The sequence below is a fragment of the Marmota marmota genome, unplaced genomic scaffold, assembly GCF_001458135.2.
Source record: "Marmota marmota marmota unplaced genomic scaffold, marMar, whole genome shotgun sequence".
NCBI lineage: Eukaryota > Metazoa > Chordata > Mammalia > Rodentia > Sciuridae > Marmota > Marmota marmota.
Window position 1 is genome coordinate 8,300,851 of NW_026000019.1, and position 23,346 is coordinate 8,324,196.

At 33.5% G+C, this 23,346-nt stretch overlaps 1 protein-coding gene across 1 annotated transcript; it reads left to right on the forward strand.

The window, feature by feature from the left end:
• Window positions 1-3,815: 3,815 nt before the first annotated feature.
• Window positions 3,816-22,824, forward strand: Pdc (phosducin). The gene is made up of 4 exons (XM_015491689.2): window positions 3,816-3,870; window positions 13,500-13,584; window positions 17,824-17,969; window positions 22,172-22,824. The coding sequence occupies exons 2-4, from the start codon at window positions 13,524-13,526 to the stop codon at window positions 22,697-22,699; spliced, it is 735 nt and encodes a 244-aa protein (XP_015347175.1). The 5' UTR covers window positions 3,816-3,870; window positions 13,500-13,523; the 3' UTR covers window positions 22,700-22,824.
• Window positions 22,825-23,346: the final 522 nt, after the last annotated feature.

The following is a 23,346-nucleotide window of genomic DNA, read 5'->3' on the forward strand; positions in this document are numbered from 1 at the left end:
TAAAGCAAAATTGTTTTGAGATAAACCCATCAGAACCAGGAGACGGGTCCTGACAAATAGAATAAGTAGCAAAAATGCATAGCAGAGGCTGTAAAGGAGGGAAAACTTAAATCAAATTTAGGAAAAGGAAGTCAACACTAGTGATAGGAGGAGCCATCAGGAGAAAGCTGTAACCTTGGTAGTTGAATTCTTCTGGGAAGGTCAACAGACCTCTCAGGTTAAATGCTCAGAGTAGAATTGTTTCTTCCAAGTTCCAAAAGTGCTATTCCACTCCCTTAGGATCAGAGTAAATATATCTGTCCTTGGGTTCCTAAGAAATCCATCAATACAATCTTCATAATAAACCTTCTTATATGCAAAAAACGGGAAGTATTTCTACACTAAATATCATATTTATGACATAAATATGTATTTATGACATTTCTGGTACAAAAAAAAATCTTCACTGGAGATTATCTAGGATTTAAAGAAGATTTGATAATTTCAATTTTGGAGGTTGCTTAATCTGCCCTTTGCAGGAGATAGTATGAGCCATGGGATTAAGTCATACCTTAATTCCCACCCTGGGTTCCTCATAGACATACTATCAACATTTTGAACATAAAAATTTCATTTTCTGGACACAATTCTCCTATTCTTATACATGAATACAAAACCAACGTGACTCCACATCATGTTCAACCACAATAATGGGGTCCTAATTGGAGCAAGTTATTCTTATTCTATGTATGTATAACATGTCAAAATATATTCTATTGTCATGTATATCTAGAAAGAACAAATAAATAAATTTTTTAAATTTTCATTTTCTTGCTGCTTTATTTCTTGTCCATGGAAGAATGCTTGTCACAGAATGGACATTTCACAAATATTGTGGAATATATGCATAAAATTGGATAAGTTACAAATCTAAATAAAATCTATCTAAACCTGTTTTCTCATCAATAAAATTATTCTTGTCCTACCTCAGAGGATAGTTGTGAAGATTAAGTAAGGTAAATATTGAGTACTTCACCTGTTAAGTACTCCATTAAGTGTGCTCATTGTTAATATTGTTCTCATTTTTAAAGACATTTTCATCTGGTTTGTAATGTTTGTGCTTTGTATCTTAATATTTTTTAAGTTGAATATAAGATCTCAATATAATTCTAACACTTTCAAATATTTTTGCCTTAATCATGAATCACATATGTAAAATAACAGACCTCTTAACTTTTGACTCTTTTTGACAAGTTTTCATCATCTACAAAAATTGCTCAATCCATAATTAGAGCAATCAAATCAAAATGTTGTCAGAATTGGAGTAAGTGTGTAGTGTCCATAATGCTATTAAAATCCCTCCAGTAAACATGTGTCAAAGGTAGCAAAAAATAAAAAGCAAAGTATAGCTTTATATGTGTTGGGAAGGTGTGGGTAGGAATTTCTAAGTCATTTTTTACCATAAGCTTCTACAGTTGTGAAAATATATGTGAATATGTGAGTTCCAAGTTTGTAATTGACAGAAACTTAAATATGTCTTTTTTGAACATAAAACCATTAATTATGAAAAATTTTCAGTATTTTTTTTTACATTTTCCACCAAAAGGCATAAAAAGTTTTAATATTTGTTTATTAATTTTGTACTGGGGATTGAATCCGGGGCGCTTTACCACTGAGCTTCTCCCCCCCGCCCCCAGCCCTTTTCATTTTTTATTTTGAGACAGGGTCTCATTACTAAGGTTGCCGAGGCTGGCCTGGAACTTTGCGATCCTCCTGTCTGTCTCCCGAGTCTCTAGGATTACAAAGTGTGCCACTGTTTAAATTACACTGGTGTTGCATCTTATTACATTCTAGATTCTTTAGCTAAAAAGAAAACATCCCGCTCCTTACAAATGAATGTGAATTGCTATGAGAAACTTAAAAATCACCTTGTTCTTGAGATTGTTACTACAAGGAAAGTAGTGACCTCTACAGGTAACATACAAAAATGCACAATCAGCCGTGGGGTAATGGTGCTCCTGTAATCCTAGAGACTCTGGAGGCTGAGGCAGGAGGATAGCAAGCAGGAGGCCAGCCTGGGCAACTTAACCCAGACCCTGACTCAAAAAAATGAAAAGGGCTGGGAATGGAGTTCAGTCGGTAGAGCACCAATGGGTTCCATCTCCAGTAGCAGCAGGGGTGGGGTGTCCTAGAGGATGCACAAACCAACAACATTGTGAAATGTGACACACTTCCTTCCCTCCTGCTCAGAGAGAATAAATAAATGTCAAATTAATTTAGAGTAACAAAACACAACTATTAGAATGTGTGTAAGTACTATCACTGTTTAAATTGCAACAAGATCTGTTTAAATTTTTTGGATGAAACTACATGAGATTGAATCTAGATGTTTTCAGCTTAATTTCCATTAATATTACAAATTTTGTGCTCTTGCTAATTAAAATTCTTCAATATTAAACTGAAAGGAAATTAAATCTCCTATGTTGGCAAAGTTAGATGATACATTTAGCCATGAGGATTAAAGATGTCAGGAAAAGATGGTGGATTGAACACATCATCTACTTTCCCTTCATTTCTTAATGCCTTTAAGGAACAACAGAAAACATATTTTTCATGGTAAAACCCAGCTACAGTGAAGAGAAATGAAAGGAAGAAAGTACCCATAGAACTCTAGCATCTGGAAAGCAAACAGACCCACAAATGACTGAACCAACCTGAACAGGTTTTATTAAAACCCTGTAACAGGAGAAGATGAAAATAAACACAATTTGTCTCATGGAATCTCTCCTGTACTCCAGATTTTATGGTAATTATATCACATTATTGTGATTGTCTTTTTACTTGACTATCTTCCTCATTGGACCATGAGCCCCACTACAGTGGGAATATTTTTCTTTGCAACTTCAGTGCCAAGCAACTGCGAAGAAATATTCAGACTACTGCAATAAGGAAATATTCATGTAATTTCTGTCTTTCATCCATTCAATGAATCCTGTAAACTATAAACTTGACTACTCTTACATAATAGAGTATATACAATATGGTGTAGCCTTTACCCAATGGCCTTATTATAAAAACTTAATATCTGAACATTGAAGTTATACTTTCTGTAAGCATCCCTTAGCAAAAGGGAAGCAGTCAACAAACTGTCCCTTAATAAGTGTTCATTGTTTTGATAGGCACGTGAAAGAATGTGAAATGACCAACATAATGAAACAAATAAGAACTAGGAAAGATATATATACAAAAGGGAAGATATAATAAGACAGAGGGCATCAACATTTGTATTCTAACTTTTTCAGGAATTTTGTTGCAAAAAAAATGCCAAAGATTTAATACACACACCTTTTTTTTTTAAGTTTACTATAGTAGTTTTTGTTTTTTAAAACAAAGCTTTTCAGAGTATTAAAAAAAAAAAAGAAAAGAAATTGGTTGATGGTAAGTATAAAGGAAAAAGTGGACCGTGTCAAAGATGTTGAGAAGGATATTAATTATAGTTAGATCAAGAAAAAATTTTTTAATCAGAAAAAAATGTTTTTTTTTTCTTTTAGGAAATGGTAAAAAAATTTCCAAGAATAGATATCAGAAGTCCATGCTGGAAAGACATATTTTTTTTCTCAAGTAACGTAAAAAGAGGCAGACAAAGATTATGATAAACACAGAACTTGAAGTTCCTTGTATTTTAGTTTGTTTTTGCTCTACTCTTAATGGGTACGCTTTGTTAATTCTCTTATATCAATCCTATTATGTGCACAGAGCTATTTCTGCAAGGATCATCAATATCCATGGATCTTAAATCTGAAGAGCTTAAATTTATCCAAGTCCAAAAGGAGTTGAGTAGATAGGGATTCTCACTCACTGACAAGGACATCACGCACAGAGAGCTAAACTGTGAGTCTGCAAATAGTCTTTTTCATAGTATAAGTTTGAAATTTTTACCTTCGGGGAAAGAATAATGATTTCAGTGTTAGTCTATTAATTGTGTTCTTTTAAAATATTTCAAACTAACAAAGTTTTCTCTGCTATAAAGACAATTAAAATTGTGTGCCTTTCCTTCTTAAAGTGATTTGTACTAGTCATCTTTACTAATAAAAATTCAAAGTGAACTACACAGTTTTGAGTATGATATTGTAGATTTTGAAAAAAAGAACAATGACTAAAGAATTCATTTTGAAATTTTAAAAATTCTTCAGTTCTTCCTTTGAATGAAGGGGGAACTAAAGGGAAGAAACTATAATTCCTAAAGGGAAGAAAGTATAATTCCTCACATTTTGTGTTTGAGAATTTGACTCCAACTGTAAAAGAAAGGGAGTATTTTATACAATGCTATAGTATTGTCAGAACTCTAAGTCAGACACTCAATCTGTTGTGTATTTTTACTTAAAAGTACATTTTTGGGGTTGTTGTTTCTTTTAGAATTCAAATAGCAATAATAATGTGTTTTTCAAATGACTACTTTAAATTTTTAATGAGACTGAAGTGATGTTTTTAAAGGAAAAGAATATTGAGAGTTTGTTGATATTTGTTAAATTAGGTGAACTTTTTCTTTCAATTGGTTTATTTCTCTTCTCTTTTGCTCACATGAAGATGATTTTTATTATAAATAAATCTTACTATTTGCATCATGAAAGTGAGTTTAGTATGGTTTTCCCACTGGTTTGCAAAAAAAGTTATTTTATTACTGTAAAAATAGCTTTCAACTATAGCATCCATTTAAAATATTTTGTTTTTGTACATTATACTTAGAATCACTTAACATTAAAGCTATAAAAAAGATTACAGATTATTTAATTCATCATGGCAACTTTTGCAAAACTATTGCATTTATAAACTGGATTTGATATTATATGTTACTGTAAAAATGTATGTAAACCATTCATAATAATATTCGTATGTTAACATAAGTGTATTTATAATGTAAGACATACTCAAAAAGAGATAGCTGCTCTGAATTTCCTGTAAGATTCTGACACTTCTCTTTCCTCCAGAACCATAAGAGGCCATAGCTATGTATTAAGCACACACCTGGATAGGTGAATGTCTTTGCATTAGGAGCAAGAATTCAATTCTAATTTTAAAAGCTCATGTTTTCTCTGAATATTTTTTTTTACTAATGATGCAAGTTGACAAGAATGAAATGGCTATTTTCTATGAATTCCCCATATCATTTGTTTAAAAAGTAAAACTATTTGAGTAAGGTAGGAGCTGAGAAAGCATTGTATCTGTTTTGCAGTGTCTTAACATCAAAGTTTCTATCCCACTTCTTCTATCCAATTCATGAGCTTGAATGAATCTATATGGGGGGAGGAGTAGTATATAAATTAAGGGATGTTCTGGTAGCATCAAGGTATGTGTTATGAAAATGAAAGGAAACTAATATTTGCTGAGTGCCAGCCATTCTCTTAGCATTTCTTTTTATGATAAACATTTTGAGGACTATGTGTCCTTTATTTCACTCATCCTTCTGGGAATTTATTTTTAAAGAAAATTCTCATTATGATGCCACAAAATATACAAGTTGAAGTATCCCAAAACTAATACTTAAAATAACTAAATGTGGCAAAAGAAATCCCGAGTGTTGCTACTATCTCTACAAAGTCCTACTTCATTTCAAAACTGAAATGCAGAGAATGTATATAAGGCACTGACATAAATGCAAAAAAGAAAATCAAATAGAAAAACCACATAACAATTTGAGTAGGAAATTCAATTCACTGGAAAACTAGTATGTTATATTCAAATTAAATAATCACTCCCATTTCCCACTTGGGCACACATCTTCAGAAAATCTTTCAACTACTACTTTCAAGCACATTCATGTACATTTTATTAGCCTATATTTCATAATTCCAAATTTATCTCCTGTTCATGTTATTAAATGCTTTGTGGCAAATAGTCCTTACTAGAAGTAAATCAAATTACTTAATACAGGACCTCAGTAATGAAATAGAATATAAAACAATTGAAAAGTAATATGTATAATATATAACTATATACACACATACCTATTCTTTGGGTGGGAGAGATAATTAGACATAAACAGTGCATAAGTGTGTTGATTCCTAAATAAAATTTAAGTTAGTTTTACTATATGAATTATTAATTTTAAATGTTTGTTTTAGTATTTTTAGGTACTAATTATGAAGTCTTTACTCAAAACCTATGAAGTTTCCAGTGTTACATACTGTACACTTTACATATTTTCCCTCACTTAATCATCATGCAACCTTTTGAAATATACACTATTATTACTCCAAACTTTAAAAACAAGAAATTAAAGCACAGAGGGCTTTAGTGATTTGCCCAATGTCACACAGCTAATATTTGCAAAACTAGACTTGAATTCAAGTGTCCAAGTACTAATTACTAATTATTATTGAAATAATGACATCAATCCTTATGATTTGAAAGACAATGAGGTCTCCACAAGCCTAGTAATATGCCCTCTATTTGACATGGTATTGTCAGACCTATCTAATATGAAATTCCACACTGATAACTTATTTTAATAAGAAAGAAAATGCAAAACTGCTTTCTCTAGAAGTCCAATATGACATTGGGAGGTGCTCTTCATGGCAGGGGGTAAAACTTCTCACATTAATATGTTAGTACTGATGAGCACATTAGCCTGGCTTAGTGGCCAGATTATCTCAGTCACCTTGGAACACAGAGACCTGAGATGTTTGGTTAGAGGTGGAAACAATAGCAAGTGCTGCAAGGGTGAGGTGAGTGGCCTAGTGTGACCCCGAATGGGGCACAGATCAAGACAAAATCTAACTTTCTAACAGCAGTGAAAGTGAAGCAAGACGTTCTTGATTTTGCCCACTTAACAGGTTTACTGGTCCCTGCCATCTCAGAACATAAATTGTCCTTGATTCTATTGCAGTTAGTATATTTACACCAATATATTCCTTAGTATGTAAGAGTGACCCAAAACTGACAAAGAAATGACAGGCATTCGTATTACCTAACATGAATGAGAATGCCCTATATATTGTTGTGGGACCTTCTGCAGCATCCCAGGAGTGTGGGTCCAGAAGCAGGGAAAGGACACCAAAACAATGGGAGAGTTAATTCTAGGCAATTCTCCTTTCCCTGCCTGTGGCCTTACTTAAAGGATAGGGAGGGAGCCCTGAGAAATCTGGAGCCTCTAAAGCTTTAGACATTAAGGAAAGGGCTGGAGATGGGAGCCAGAACACAGGGACTGTGGCCAGCATCTGTACCAAAAAAGCCTGAGCCCGGAACTACGAACTAAATTATATCCCCCCAAGTTCATGTGTCGAAGTCCTAATCTCGAATGAAATATATTTGGAGATAGGACCTTTACAGAAATAATTAAGCCTCGAAGAGGTCATAAGGATAAGGCTCTGATCCTCTAGGATTAGTGTCCTCATAAGAAAAGATACTAGAGAGCTTGTTCTCTCTCTGTGATGTGAGGACACAAACAGAAGGTGGCCATCTGCAAGCCAGGAAGAGAGCCCTCACCAGAGAGTGGACTTGCTGGATTCTGATCTAGGAACTTCTAGCCTCTGGAAGTGTGAGAAAATACATTTCTATTGTTTAAATATCATTGTCTATGGTATTTTTTATAATAGCAGAAGCAAAAGCACCATACAACTGTGTTTATTTTTTACTTTTAATTCATAGAAATCTTAAGTGCTAATTTGCAAAGATCTCTCTCTCTCTCTCTCTCTCTCTCACACACACACACACACACACACACACACAGATTTTTATATAAAACTTGGACTAGATAGTAACAGGCCTATGAAACAAACAGACTTGATTTTAGAAGTTGGTCTTAAACATTTCTGAAGCCACAGAATTGTTATTTCAATTACATTTTTAAAAATCAAATACTAACATCTTTGGAGTGTAGAGTTAGTTCTTTCAAATGATTGATGAATAAAATCTCATTTCACATACAAATCTCAACACAAAATTCACATGTAATATTTCCATAATTTTGCCATATGTGTAAGAGTAGCTCTACAAAGGACATTTCCTAGTTTTCTTGTTTTATATAATAATGCATATTGCTTATTACATTTGTTTTTTAAAATAATCAAGAGACACAGGATTGATGGTAAATTCTCCATCAGTTTATATGATCATTAAGAACCAGGCTGGGGATGAAACGTAGCAGTAGAGTGACTTACCTAGCATGCACAAAGTCCTGGGTTCAATCACCAGCAAAACACATACAACACACACACACACACACACACACACACCAAAAAAAAAATCAAAAACCAACCACAGGCAAAGCCATTTTGTCTTTTTGTACTGACTTCCCAGGGTCATGATCAGTCATTTAGAATTAATTTTGCTAACCTGAAATAAATGGACTCTTCTGTTACATTCAGCATAAACGAATGGGGTATTTTTTATAGTAGCAGAAGCATAGGCACCATACAACTGTGTTTATTTTTTACTTTTAACACACAGAAATATTCAAGTGCTAGTTTTCAAAGATCACACACACACACACACACACACAAAGATTTTTATATAAAACTTGGGCTAGATAATAACAGGCCTATGAAATAAACAGACTTGATTTTAGAAGCTGGTCTTACACATTTCTGAAGCCATAGAATTGTTATTTCAATCACATTTTTAAAAATCAAATACTATTCTTTAGAGTGTAGAGTTAGTTCTTTCAGTAGCCAGGCATGGTAGCATGCACCTGTAATCCCAATGTGTCAGGAAGCTGAGGCAGGAGGATCACAAAATCAAGGCCAGCCTCCCAAATAAAAACTTTAAAACAACAACAACAACAAAAACTGGAGATGGAAAACACCACTGGGTTCAATTCCCAGTATGGGGGGAAAAATCTACCAATAAACTACAAGAGAGTTTTGAAAACAAAGCCCTTATTAAGGAACACTGAGAATCTATAAGTTAATTCTAAACTATATGCTCTGATTAGGTCATCATATTTGAAATGATTAACAATTGTCAATACAGCAGTGTCATTAGAACAAGAATAATGATGATATTGAAATGTTTAGGGATGGATCTAGATTTTTTTCAAGAGTCTTCTAAAACTGATAGTAAGAATTATACTCACTCCCTTTCTATTCTAGATTACTACTAACCACTGGATACAAGAACAACAAGCAGAATCCCCTCTATTTGTTTCATCTTATTTCTTGGAAATTGCTAAACCATGATTTGGCGGTGTTAGAACTTTGAGGACACATCTGAGAAATGTTATCTCATATAAGTCATTATTTTAAATTTATTATTAAAATCCTATATTAAAAGGAAAATAAGACCCCAATTTGGGCTGGGGATGTGGCTCAAGCTGTAGTGCGCCCGCCTGGCATGCGTGCGGCCCGGGTTCGATCCTCAGCACCACATACAAACAAAGATGCTGTGTCCACTAAAAAATAAACACTAAAATTCTCTCTCTCTCTCTCTCTCTCTCTTAAAAAAAAGACCCCAATTTGGTAAAATTATATTTTATACCATATTTTTGCCAAAATTAACTTTTTCCTTTTACTTAGGAGAGTAATAGCATGCCCTTAACTGAATGATATTGTGTCAAAAGTCATCAACATATAATTATTTAATACAGATTTTATTAGTTAAAATAGTATTATAGCAATCTAAAATTTAAAAAGTAACAGCATCAGAGTTTTTAAAATTATGTAAGATGGAATATACGGAAACTCCTGAACTACAGTAAATCTTGATCAAGGCAGTTTTTTTTCTGTCTTCTTGCCTTACCTTTCACCAGTTTCCAAGGACAAAGATGTGCTTACTGCCACTCAAATTCTTCTAAAAATCCTATTACTATTTTAAATCCTTTAACCTAAAGCAGACATGGAATATTTTAAAATATAATATTAAATATAATAATATAAATTAATAATATTAATATCATTGCAAACCAAATATTCAATTTTAAATTGCTGATAACTGGGCATAGTTAACGATATTTTTATACATCTTTCTGTTCAGAGGCAACAAGCAGTGCAAGAACACATGCTCATGTCTCAATATTTTTTTTTCTTTTTTTTTTTTTTGTACCAGGGAATGAACCCAAGGGCCTTTACCACTGGACCACATACCCCAGCCCTTTTTTAATATTTTATTTATAGAGAGGGTCTCACTGAGTTGCTTAGGACCTTGCTAAATTGCTGAGGCCAGCTTTGAACTCACGATTCTCCTGCCTCAGGCTCGCAAGCCGTTTGGATTATAGGAGTGGGCCACTGCACCCAGCTTTTCAATATTTTTCTTCCAATTCATTCATTCCTTCCCCCAGCAGTAAACAATAACAAATATTTGTACAATAACCAATCTTTGTATTCAACTCAAATGTAGACAATAGGTTAAAAGACAATCTTTTTCTTAAACAGGCAACACAGTTGACTTGGTGTTTGTTCTTCATGTAATTCAGAGCCCAGAGAAATGTCTATTCTTAATATATGTTAATCCAATCAATGAATCAAGTTTGTCCTAAGTAACTTGATTATCTTTTTAGTAAAGGGATTTCTTGAAATTACAGAAAGTCTTTTCTAAAAATGGAATTTCTTTTTTCCCCCACCCCATTATTAGATTAGCAAGAAACAAGTCAAGAGGAAGCTATTTCTGTCTCTTCAATATTTGAAACAAAAATTTTAGATTTTCTTTTTTTTAAATTTTTTTATTGTTGGTTGTTCAAAACATTACATAGTTCTTGATATATCATATTTCACACTTTGATTCAAGTGGGTTATGAACTCCCAGATTTTCTTAAATCTTGTGCATACTTATTGAGAATCATAGTTCTCCCAAATTAACAATCTGCTCTTGCAAATAAGAGATTAGTTTGAGTCTCTGCTTTTCTGGGAACTAAATAGCTATTGAAGTCATCAGATAAGTTTTCATTTCTTAGTTCTGTAGGTATTTTTTTAAGCAAAGATTTTCTCATTTTTTTAGATGCAAAAATTATTTTTAAATAATTTCAGTAAGTCATGAAATTGCTTCTTTTGTCCAACAGTATTTACTTATGTTCATTTCCATTATTCTTTTTACTTATTAAATACGTTCAAATTCTATATTCTTTTTTACCTTTATAGTTATGAAAATATTGTGGTATAAACTGGTTTTCCCCTGAGACACTTTGCTTAAAAGCCTGTTCTTATTCAAGTAGGAAAATCAAATTTGCCAAAACTTTGACCTCCAGTGATTCTGAATAGGGACTGTGGTAATTGAAACAATAAAATAATAGGAACAGTCCAAGTATTAGGATGAAGATAAAGGCAGAATTCTAGCTTACTATCTTGTAATTTGGAAACACACTGAAGACACCAAGTCCAGTATTGAAATGTAAATCAAATCAATTAAAAAAAAAAAAAGGAGAAAAGAAGGAGGGGGAGGGGAAGCGGAAGGAAAAGGAGGAGGAGAAGAAATTCAAAGCACAAGCAGAATGATATCATGGCTTAAAACTGACTTTGAAATAGTATATCCACTGCTAATATATATTCCCTGACAAAATGTTCAGAAAAAACACAACTGAGGACTCCTTGAGGCATATATTAGTTTGCATAATAACTGTATTTTCCAAATATTTAACAGCTAATGATGCAAATATGTTTGATGGTGAACTTAAAAAAATAAGGTTTGATATGAGGGTAGCAAGCAGTTTCACATGAATAAAAATGTCCAAGTGTGTAGTAGATTTTAGCTTCTCAAAAGTACTCCAGGCTCGGTTACTGGATGTTTTCATTTGCTGGGTGGCTAACCTCATTAAAACCTGTTAAGGTCGGGCGAGCGTTGGAGGAGGAGACCACCAAGAGACTGTCTCATGCAACAGCAGAGGGTTTATTGGGGGTCCAGCATGCTGGGGCTCAGAGCTCACTTCGGAGGAGCAGACAGCCCCGAGTACAACTTAAGCAGAGTTTATATACATTCTTTGGAGAGGGCAGGGACTTCACATATATCATAACAAATCATCGCACACCACGGGAAAATCAAACAACAACTCCAGAGCATGATTGGCTCATTCACTGGCGGGAACAAGTTGGGTAGGGGTGATTGGTCAGTACAAAATAGGGGTATACATTTGAACTGATTGGTTTAAGCCCTGAGGGGTGTACATGCTGAGCTGCATGGTTTCTGGGAGGGGTTGTTTTTACAGAGCAACTAAATTGTCAGGAGAGATTTCTCAACATACATTCTTAACCTTTCAAACCTACTCGTTAGTTTGAAGAGAAACTGTGGTGTTTAGCCAAGGGATTTGCCAATGTTATGCTCAAATTCGGGACCCCCAAAAGACCACCAAAGACCAAGATCGATGTAAGCAGCAAAGAGGTGTTTATTGCGAGCTAGCTCGGCCCTCCGTGCGCACACAGGAACTGGTGACACTGAGAGGCCCCAAGCCCAGGGTTTGCATCAGTTTTATACACTCTTTGGGGAAGGCAGGGACTTGACATACATCATAGCATCTCTTAGCAAATCATCACATACCGCGGGAAAATCAAATAACAACTCTAAAACATGATTAGCACATTCACTGGCGGGAACAAGTTGGGTAGGGGTGATTAGTTACTATGAGAGGGGGTTTCATTTGAACTGATTGGTTTAAGCCAAGAGGGGTGTTCATGCTGAACTACATGGTTTCCCAACACCATAAACTACTGGGAGGGTCATCTGGCATCCCAGGTATTTCCCTGTCTCATGCTGATTGATGGCTGCTAGGGGATTGTTATGGGTCCCCACCTAGCCTGACTGAGTCAGGGACACCTGGCGCAGCAGATCTTTCCTGTTATTTGTAGATAAACAACTTAGCAGGGTGGGAATGTGCCTAGGAGTGCTCTGTGGGTCTTTCCTAGGACAAAGGTCATGTCCCTTCCTTGGACAGGCTTTGCTCTGAGGTAGAGGCTAGTTTTTCACCAAACCATACAGAAAAAATAACTTTGTTACAGTGAGTTAATTTCCATAACAGTGGAATGGTTGAGAGTAGGCTCCCAAGTCAAATAGTCTAGATTAAAATCTTTGCTCCAGCACTTTCTATGTGATGGTGGGCAAGTAACTTAAATTCCCTTTCAATTTCCTCAGTTGCAAAGTGACATTAAGGATTAAACCTACCATATATGGTTATGTGAGAATTAAATGAGTTTTAACTCATAAAATAGTTGGAAAAGCACCTAGCACATAGTAAATATCTGAACTAAGTATGTAATGATTATTAACTAAATGTTTATTATATAAAATATTAGAGCATAATTATATATAATTTAATAACAATAATTTTTAAAAAGTCAGTTACTGACAATGTTCATCAAGCATAAAGAACTAAAATGAAGGTATATTGAAAAAAAAAAACATGAATTTTCCAGACATCTTTAGCAAAACAAATGTTAGATAATGCCGTATCACTTTAATTACTTGCAGTTGACCTACAGTGGAACCTGGCAGCAGGGACCTATAAATACATATACATACACACATTTATTTTTATATTTATGTATAAATGCATGTATATTCTGGCATTCATCTGCATTTTTGCTTCTTTGTTTATTCTGTAGATTATATAAAAACCAATCCCTAAAATGGAAGAAGGCAAAAGCCAAAGTTTTGAGGAAGATTTTGAAGGACAGGCCACACATACAGGTAAGTAAAGCTAGAAAGAAAAATAATTATTAAATTAAGATTAAATCTACAAATATCTTACAATCGATCAACAAATATATGAAAAATGTTCAACATCTCTAGCAATTAGAGATATCAAATAAAAAATACTCTAAGATTTCATCTCACTCTAGTCAGAATGGCAATTATCAAGAATTCAAGCAACAATACTGCTGGTGAGGAGGTGGGGAAAAGGTACACTGATTCATTACTGATGGAATTGCAAAATGGTGCAACCACTTTGGAAAGCAATATGGAGATTCCTTAGAAAACTTGGAAAGGAACCACCATTTGACCCAGCTATCTCACTCCTCCGTCTATACCCAAAGGACTTAAAATCAGCATACTGCAGTGATATAACAATGTCAATGTTTATAGCGGCTCAATGCATAATAGCTAAACTGTGAAACCAACCCCAATGCTCTTCCATAGATGAATGGATAAAGAAATTGTGTGTGTGTGTGTGTGTGTGTGTGTGTGTGTGTATATACATATATATACACAATGGAATATTACTCAGCCTTAAAGAAGAATGAAATTATGGCATTTACAAGTAAATGGATGAAGTCAGAGAATATCATGCTAAGCAAAGTAAGCCAATCTCAAAAAACTAAAGGCCAAATGTTTTCTGATAAGTGGATGCTGATCCATAATGGGGAGAGGGTGCAAAGGAAGACTGGAGGAACTTTGGATTGGTCAAAGGGGAGGGAAGGGAGGGGAGGAGGTATGGTGGTGAAAGATGGTGGAATGAGATGGACATTATTACCCTATATACCGGTATGGTTGCACAAATTTTGTGACTCTACATCATGTACAACCAGAGAAATGAAAAGTTGTGTTCCATTTGTGTGAAAAATAAAATAAGATTTTAAAAAACTACAAATATGTAATGTTCTTGTCAATAATATTCATCATGGAATTTGAGTAATATCTTCATATGGTAATACAGAAAAATTTAAAAATACTCCATAAATTAAGTCCATAAATTAACTTGAAATGAAATAAAACAGTTTTATTTTAATGTCAAAGAATGAGAAAAACACTACTGATAATTTCTTTTTTGTTTGTTTTTAAGAAAAATGTTATTTCAATTAAAATTTAATGCAATTATTCATCCAATTATAATGTGCTCTTCTAAGGAATATAAAGAAAGACTGCAGCAACATTGCAGCAGGGAAAACAATGGTCATTGCATTACCAAGTTTCTCTGTTTTCCACACTTCTGGGCATTGTCATTAAATTACTGATAATTTCTTTCTTTTTTTTTTTTTTAATAATTTTTAGTTGAACCAATGTGATCCTGCAATCTGTACACGTGGAAAAATAAGATTAAGATTAGGTACCCCATTTGAATCAAATGTATGATATGTCAAGATCATTGTTATGTTTTGAGCAACTAATAAAAAAATAAATAAAAAATAGCACAATAAGATAAATAAATAAATTTTTTTTAAAAAAGAGGCAATATATATAATCTAAGATACTCATATAAATGCATTAGGTGGATTTCAAATGACAAATATTTCAGATCTACTTGGTCTTTAGAAAACACTAATTATGAGTGGTGATTTGCACACTCCATCTTTTAATTATTTTATTTTTTTAAATTTTTTTAAAGAGAATTTTTTTAATATTTATTTTTTAGTTTTTGGTGGATACAACATCTTTATTTTATGTGGTGCTGAGGATCGAACCCAGCGCCCCGTGCATGTCGGGCAAGCGCGCTACCATTTGAGCCACATCCCCAGCCCTTTTTAATTATTTTATTTGTGAGGTCAAATCTTACTGATTCATGGAACAGTAAATTTGTCAAATGTATTCAAAGAATGAAAAACAGCTTTAGTAGAGGGCACTTATAATCTTCACAAGATATTTTAATGCTATTGAGAATTTACTGTCTGTTGATAGAAATTAGCAAAACAAAATCCACCTTGTAGTACTTCACTAATAAATGAAGATTATTAAAATGTTGTATACTTTTATTCCTATGTTTAAAATATAACCTGAAATTATATTCTTCTTCTGGCATCTTTGATAATAAAAAAAACCCAGTATTATAAAAAAAAATAATTTTTAGTTGTTGATAGACCTTTATTTATTTATTTATTTTTTAAATTTATATACGGGGCTGAGAATCAAACCCAGTGCCTCACACATGCCAAGCAAATGTGCTACCACTGAGCCCCAACCCCAGTGCCAAATTACTGATAATTTCTTGCTGCCCAATTTTCTTGCTCTCTATCCACAATATAACTAACTGATTTTCATTGCTCAACTCTCCTCCAACCTGTCCCCACTACAATCTTTTAAATGGTGTATAACTATCTATATGCCACTACAAAGAGCTTAAAAGTTAAATGCCATTAAATTTTAAAAATCAAATTTCTTTTAACTCTATTGAATCTGATTTGACTAGTAGTTTCCTGTATCTTTTTAATATGGATTTAGAACCTTTAAATTTAGCTAAAAGTTTGAATTCACACTAGTACTAAGCAAAATATGTGGCAATTCATTTTTTAAAGGTTATGTAAGCAATAGCTCTCTAAGTACAACATAAAAAAATGATAAATTCAGAAGAAGGAAAAACAAAGGAAATAACAATTGGAGCAAAAATTTTTAAAAAGCTAACAAATTAGGAAAAAAATTTACAAATCAATAGGCAAACAAAAGATTAACTTCTTAATATGTATTAAGACCTCTTACAAATTAATAAGAAAAAGATGATCAACCAAGTGGGACAAGGGACAAAAGATTGGATGGGAAGCAAAAACAAACCAAAAAAAAAAAACACTTATAAATTTAGAACTTTGGTGAGATGCATTTTTTTTTCCACACAACTAGAAAAAGTAAAAAACTTAATAACACTTTTTGGAATAAGACAACTTCTTCATTCATTGCTGAGAATAGTTTAAGTTGGTACAATCTTTGTAAGGGCAGTCTAGTAAAAGCAAAATCTGAAATGTATAATGTCCTTTGACCAAACAGTTTTACTTCTACAACGATAGATATACCTGCATAGATATAAAAAAAAAAAAAATACGTGCAGAGTTCTTCACACAGCATCATGTCATAGAAAAAACTGTGGAAATAATAATGCATATCAACAAGAAACTGTCCAAGTAAATTATATGTATCTCTAGAATAGAATACCATACCTCCATTTAAAAAAAAAAAAAGAGCCTTGTTATGTGTGTAGATGAAAGAAATCTCAAAGACATATTATGAAGTGAAAACATTAAGTAAGGAAAAGTATGTGTAATACATATAAATTGTGTATATAATGTGTGCATATAATATCTTACCATTTGTGGCAAACAGGAGAAAAAAGATTCTCCACACAAAACCACACATATAAAATGTTTTGTATCTGCATAAAATGTCTGGAAGATTAAGACTATACAAGAAAATTTAAAAAACATTGATTGCCTGAATATACTTGCATATAGAACATAACATTAAAGGCATAGAAAGATTAAGCTTGAGTGAAGGATATTCAGTTTATTTCTTCATGTTTTCAAGAATTTATGACCTTGTAAGCACTGATACCCACCCCGCCCCACCCAGTACTGTTACTTTTCAGGGCAACTGAATATCAGAATTCCAGTTGGATCATCCTTGATTTAATTAACTTTTCTTAAATCTGCAGATTCCATCTCTCCTGTATCTGTAGAAGATTCTTAAGACTCTTAGAAGAAATTGGGTGATTATGTAATGACTTTCTCTAAAGCATCTTAGTTTTGCTAATTGAGGTCAGGCCTCCTTCTCACTGGTTGTCTTTAGTCATTCTTGTTATCTATCCTTTCCCCAATAATCACAGACCTGGTTTCCTTTATTAATAGTGTAATACCAATGTTACTTTATTGCTAAAGCTTCTTTCTTATATAATGAAAGTGCTATTTTTAAAAAATTCTCCTTTCCACCATATATTCTAATTTTTAAAAATTTCTATCCCATTCTTTTTGCCAATAGCTCAAAGTGTGTAATTTATATTTTCATTAGAGCAGATTATTTTACAAAGATTCTTTGCCAATATCCAATTAACAAGATTAATCTGAAAGAACACTTTTACAAGCAAGGCAGTAGGAATTTCTAGGCCAAATAAAATGTTTTTTTCTTGACGCAGGAGATAAGAAGTCTGTTCCCACGGCAATATGTACACAAATTTCAATTATGCAGATAGTTCTTTTCAAAATGCAGATGGGAGTTTTTTTTTTATTCCAGGTCCCAAAGGAGTAATAAATGATTGGAGAAAGTTTAAATTAAGGAGTGAAGAGAGTGAATCCATCCCACCTAGCAAGAAGGAGATTCTCAGGCAAATGTCTTCTCCTCAGAGCAGAAATGACTCAAAAGAAAGATTCAGCAGAAAGGTAAGATAAGTAAAAAATATTTATTAAAGATTTACAATGTGCTAAGTCACTCTAAATAATTACTTTAGAACACTATGAAACATATTCATTAGAATATTGTTTATACTGGCAAAAATGGAAATGAAGTTAATCTCTATCAAAGCATTCCATACTAACAAATGTATACAGCTATTAAAAGAATGAGTTACAAATACATGAATTGATTTTGGGGAAGTTTCACAATATGAGAAGCTAAGTGCACAGAGTTTTAAATTATATGAATAATTCTATTCTAAAGAAGAAAGAAACACACATTGTAATTTTTTATGTTTTTATTAGTACATTATAGTTATATATAATATTGAAGTTCATTTTGACATAATCATACATCTATGGAATATAATTTGTTCCACTTCAGTACCCGGGACTTCCTCTTTCCTTTCCTTCCTCCCCCTATTCCTCTTCCTTTATTATATTGGTCTTCCTTCTATTTTTTTACAGTTTTTTTTTAAATTAGTGCTTTGTAGAGATACATAAAGGTAAAATTATTGTGGTATATTCATTTATGCACATAGCACAATCTGGTCAATTTCATTCCTCCATTCCTCCCTTTTCCAGTTGCTCCACCCTCTCCCTCAATCCCCTTTCTTTGTTCCACTGATTTCCCTTCTATTCTCATGGAATCCCCCACTCCTGCTTTTGTTCCTTATTTTGGTCTAACTTCGAATTATCAGAGAAAACATTTGACCCTTGACTTTCCAAGTCAGGCTTATTTCACTTAACATGATGTTCTCAAGTTCCATCCATTTACCAGCAAATGCTGTAATTTCATCCTTCTTTCTGGCTGAATAAAATTCTGTTGTTTATATATACCACATTTTCTTAATCCATTCATCTGTTGATGAACATCTGGGCTGGTTCCAGTGAATTACACTGCTATAAACACTGATGTGCATGTATCACTATAGTATGCTGATTTTAGTTCTTTAGGATAAATACCAAGAAGTTCGACTGCTGAATCATATGGTGGTTCCATTTCTGATCTTTTGAGGAATCTCCATTTTGCTTTCCAAAGTGGTTATACCTTGTTTGTAGTCCCATCAACAAGGCATGAGTCGTAAATATGTCCCTTATTTAAAACATCCTATGTTTTTTGTTTGTTTTGTGGTACTGGAGATTAAACCCAGGGCACTCTACCACTGAGCTATATCCCCAGTCCATTTTTAATTTAATTTTGAGACAGGATCTCACTAAGTTGCTAAGGCTGATCTTGAACTTGTGATCCTCCTGCCTCCCAAGTAGTTTGAATTGTAGGAACTAAGCCCAGATCTGTATGTTTTTAATGCTTATGTGATTATAAGCATATGAGTTTGTGTAGAAAATTACAGAGACATTCACCAAGTTGACAATATTGATAATTTGAAAGAATGAGATTGGGGAAAAAGGAGGAGGAAAAATAAATCTCAAAAACAACAAGGGGGGTGGGGTTGTGGCTCAGAAGTTGAGTGCTTGCCTAGCACATGTGAGGCCCTGGGTTCAATCCTCAGCACCACATAAAAATAAAAAACTAAAATAAATGTATTGTGTCCAACTACAACTAAAAAATAAATATTAAAACAGCAATAACAACAACAAAGCCTATATGTTTACACCTCTGCTAAAAAGTTGTATTTTTAAAAGATTTCCCTTATTTAGTTTATGTAATGTATATGTTTTTGTCAAAAAGAGATATATTAAAATGTTAATGGGGATTATCTGAGTAGTAAAGTAGTAAAATTTCAGTATTTTTTGTTTGTTTTTTAAGCCTTGTTTTTATCTTCATAATTAGAATGCATTATTTAAATAACAATGATTGTGAAAAAGAAACCATAAGTCACTTTCATTTGTGGGGAAAAATCACAATAGTGAATTATTTATCTCTAAACCAGTGCATATGAGTTGTATACTGAGAGTCAACAGACAACTACAGTCAGAAATAAGCCTTGGTCTAAGGCTTCTGGCAACAGTGATGATCTTCAAGTCAAATATTTTTGGGGAGTGGGGGCAGAGGATGGTTCTTTATTGAGTCACTATGCTGTGGATGAGACAAATTTTCCCATCTGAATTACTGCAAGAATACCTACTCTTGTTTGGAACGGATGTAGAGAGAAAACAAGTATGAAAGTATTTTAAAACATAAAAAACTATCCAAATGTGTTATGTAAAAATCTTGTGTCTAGGCTAGGTTTTGGAAATGTACCTTAATGCCTAAATATCTGTACACCTGAATAAGTAAATAGAACAAGTTCTCATATGAATGCTCAAATTCATCTTGAAATCAATATTTGTGTGGTTAGTCTATTAAATTATCAGAACTCCGGTAGCAACTTAAGAATTATGCAAAATATCCATTAATTTTAGAGCTAAAACAAATCAAATTGAGACAATACTGTTAAGAGAGAAAATGTAATAGGATAAGAAAAAGAAAGAAGACATTAAGAAAACAAATATAAGAGGGAGAAACAAGAGAAAGAAGGAATAAAAGCATAAGATATTTCTCCTTAACTTGAATCTCAGTATATTCGTAGTCACAATGACACTAATAATGCTTATCTCAGAGGTTTGTTGTGTGGATTAAATAATATAATCTACGGAAAATGCCTAAGACATGGTAGATATACCATAAACATTAGTTTTTTGCCATCTTAATTTTCCTACACTTTATTGTTTTCCCAAAGATGGAAATGTGCTTATAAATATGCTTTATAAAATTGGCCTTTGGTTTCCAAAGCCAATTTTATACATTACCTGTTTCGGAGGAGTTAATTTCTCTCCTTTAAAAATTGACTGTCATCCCAGAGACTCAGGAGCTGAGACAGGAGGATCCCAAGTTTCAGGCCAGCCTCAGCAACTTAGCAAGGCCCTAAGCAATTTAGAGAAACTGTCTCAAAAAAAATTAAAATAATAATTAATAAGGTCTGGGGATGTAACTCAATGGTAAAGCACCCCTCAGTTCAATCCCCAGTACTTAAAAAAAATTGACAGCAGCTGCTTTTTGAGCAGTTATATGATGATAAGGCAGTAGACTCTGATCCTTCTTGGGTGCTATCCAACTTCCATGACTCGGGGGTTCTCCACATTTATTAGTGTCCCATACAACATTATGTCCCATTGCTCCTTTATACTTTCTTTTGGTTTGGTTTGGTTTGGTAAGGGGTGCTTGACATTTTTCTAAATACATTAATAACAGAGAAGATATCATGAAAGACTATGCAGGTAATTTTAAATCCTAGCTGCAGTGAAAAGAAGCTGTCTTGAAAGAAGAAATTTAGGTCTTTTCTCATTTTAGCCTAAACCAGTGGATAAGAATAACCTAGAGGGCTTGTTAAAACATGGATGAGCCTCACCCTTACAGGTTCTGATTCAGTAGATCTGGGTGGTGCCCCAAAATGTACATTCCAAGAAGTTCCCAAGTGATGCTGAGGTTGCTGGTCCAGCAGTTGGCATTCTTGTTAAATCTTATGAATTCTAAGTAACTCTAACTCTGTCTTGTTTGAATTCCATTCTACATATTCTAAAAGTCCAGTAAATTATAAGACTTTAACAACTTTTGTGGAGGGAACATATAGAGGCATTTGTTAGAGACACATTTAAGTGTGTGTGTGTGTGTGTGTGTGTGTTTAGTGGTTTGTTGTTGTTGTTTTGTTTCTTATTTGATAAAAGACCTTGCTGGATTTTTTTTTCACCCAAAGTGGTGAGTAGTTAAGTGTCATATTTCTGACTGAGACTGTGAGCTTCTTGTGGCTCAACTGCATTCAGCAATAATTATATATGGATTTAAGAATGAAATAATTATTGAACTCTTACTGTGTACCAAACATTATCTTAGATGTTGAAGATACATTAAGACAAATAAAATTCCTTCTCTTGTTAAACATAGTTTAACAAGAAAAACTGATATTAAATTAATCAAATATATAACATAAGCTTGGTTAGTATTTATTGCTATAATAAACAGTATAAAGAACTAAGAGTAGATCAGGGACCCTTTTAAGTAATCAAGGAAGGTGACTTTTGAATAAATTCTCAAATGAGGTAAAGGCCATATCAGGAGTGGGGAGGAAGTGATCTAGGCAGAGAGAATAGCAAATACAAACTCCTAGAGTGGAGAATGGGTGTGGTATGCCTAAGGAATACACATTTCTGGCTGAATAATCTCTATCATTTCTTTCATCTGTTCTCAGATGAGCATTCAAGAATATGAACTAATCCATCAAGACAAAGAGGATGAAAACTGCCTACGTAAATACAGAAGACAGTGCATGCAGGATATGCATCAGAAGCTGAGTTTTGGGCCTAGATACGGGTTTGTATATGAGCTGGAAACTGGGGAGCAATTCCTGGAAACAATTGAAAAGGAGCAAAAGATCACCACAATTGTTGTTCACATTTATGAAGATGGCATTAAGGGCTGTGATGCTCTAAACAATAGTTTTACATACCTTGCAGCAGAATACCCTATGGTCAAATTTTGTAAAATAAAAGCTTCTAATACAGGTGCTAGGGACCGCTTTTCCTCAGAGGTACTCCCCACACTACTTGTTTACAAAGGTGGGGAACTCATAAGCAACTTTATTAGTATTGCTGAACAGTTTGCTGAAGAATTTTTTGCTGGAGATGTGGAGTCTTTCCTGAATGAATATGGGTTGCTACCTGAAAGAGAGATACAAGCCTTAGAGCAGACCAACATGGAGGAAGAAGATATGGAATAAAGTTCACTGTGTTAGCTGGGTGTGGTGGTGCATACCTATAATCCCAGAGGTTTGGGAGGCTGAGGCAGGAGGACTGTGAGTTTGAAGCCAGCCCCATAAACTTAGTGAGGCCCTAAGCAATTTAGCAAGACCCTGTCTCTAAATAAAATACAAAAATGGGCTGGGGATGTGGCTCAGTGGTTAAGCACCCTGGGTTCACTTCTGGGTACCAAAAAAAAAAAAAAGACTCACAGTGTCAATATCTCATATTTATTCTTTATATACTAAACATTGATTTTGGTAGTATCCATATTCCTTTAGAGAACACCAAATATGGTCATGATTATTGTAATTTGCAAAAAAAGATTAAAAATTTCAGTGTTAATATTAATGTTAGTTATTCAAATTGATACAGTGCTTTACAACAAAAACATTGTAGTCCTTAGCAACATTGTTTAGTAAACAAAGAGGCTGTGGATAATATTATGTCATTTTCTAAAACTCTCTTTCAAGTTATGTGTTAGCTTTTTTATTCTTTGTTTTTTCCTCAGTGTTATTTTTATTTGTGCTTTTCAAACTAATTTTCAAATTAATTACAATTTTCCTTGCATAATAAGAATAAAATATCACATGGAAATGAATTTTCAGTATTTATTCTTTCTCAAGTA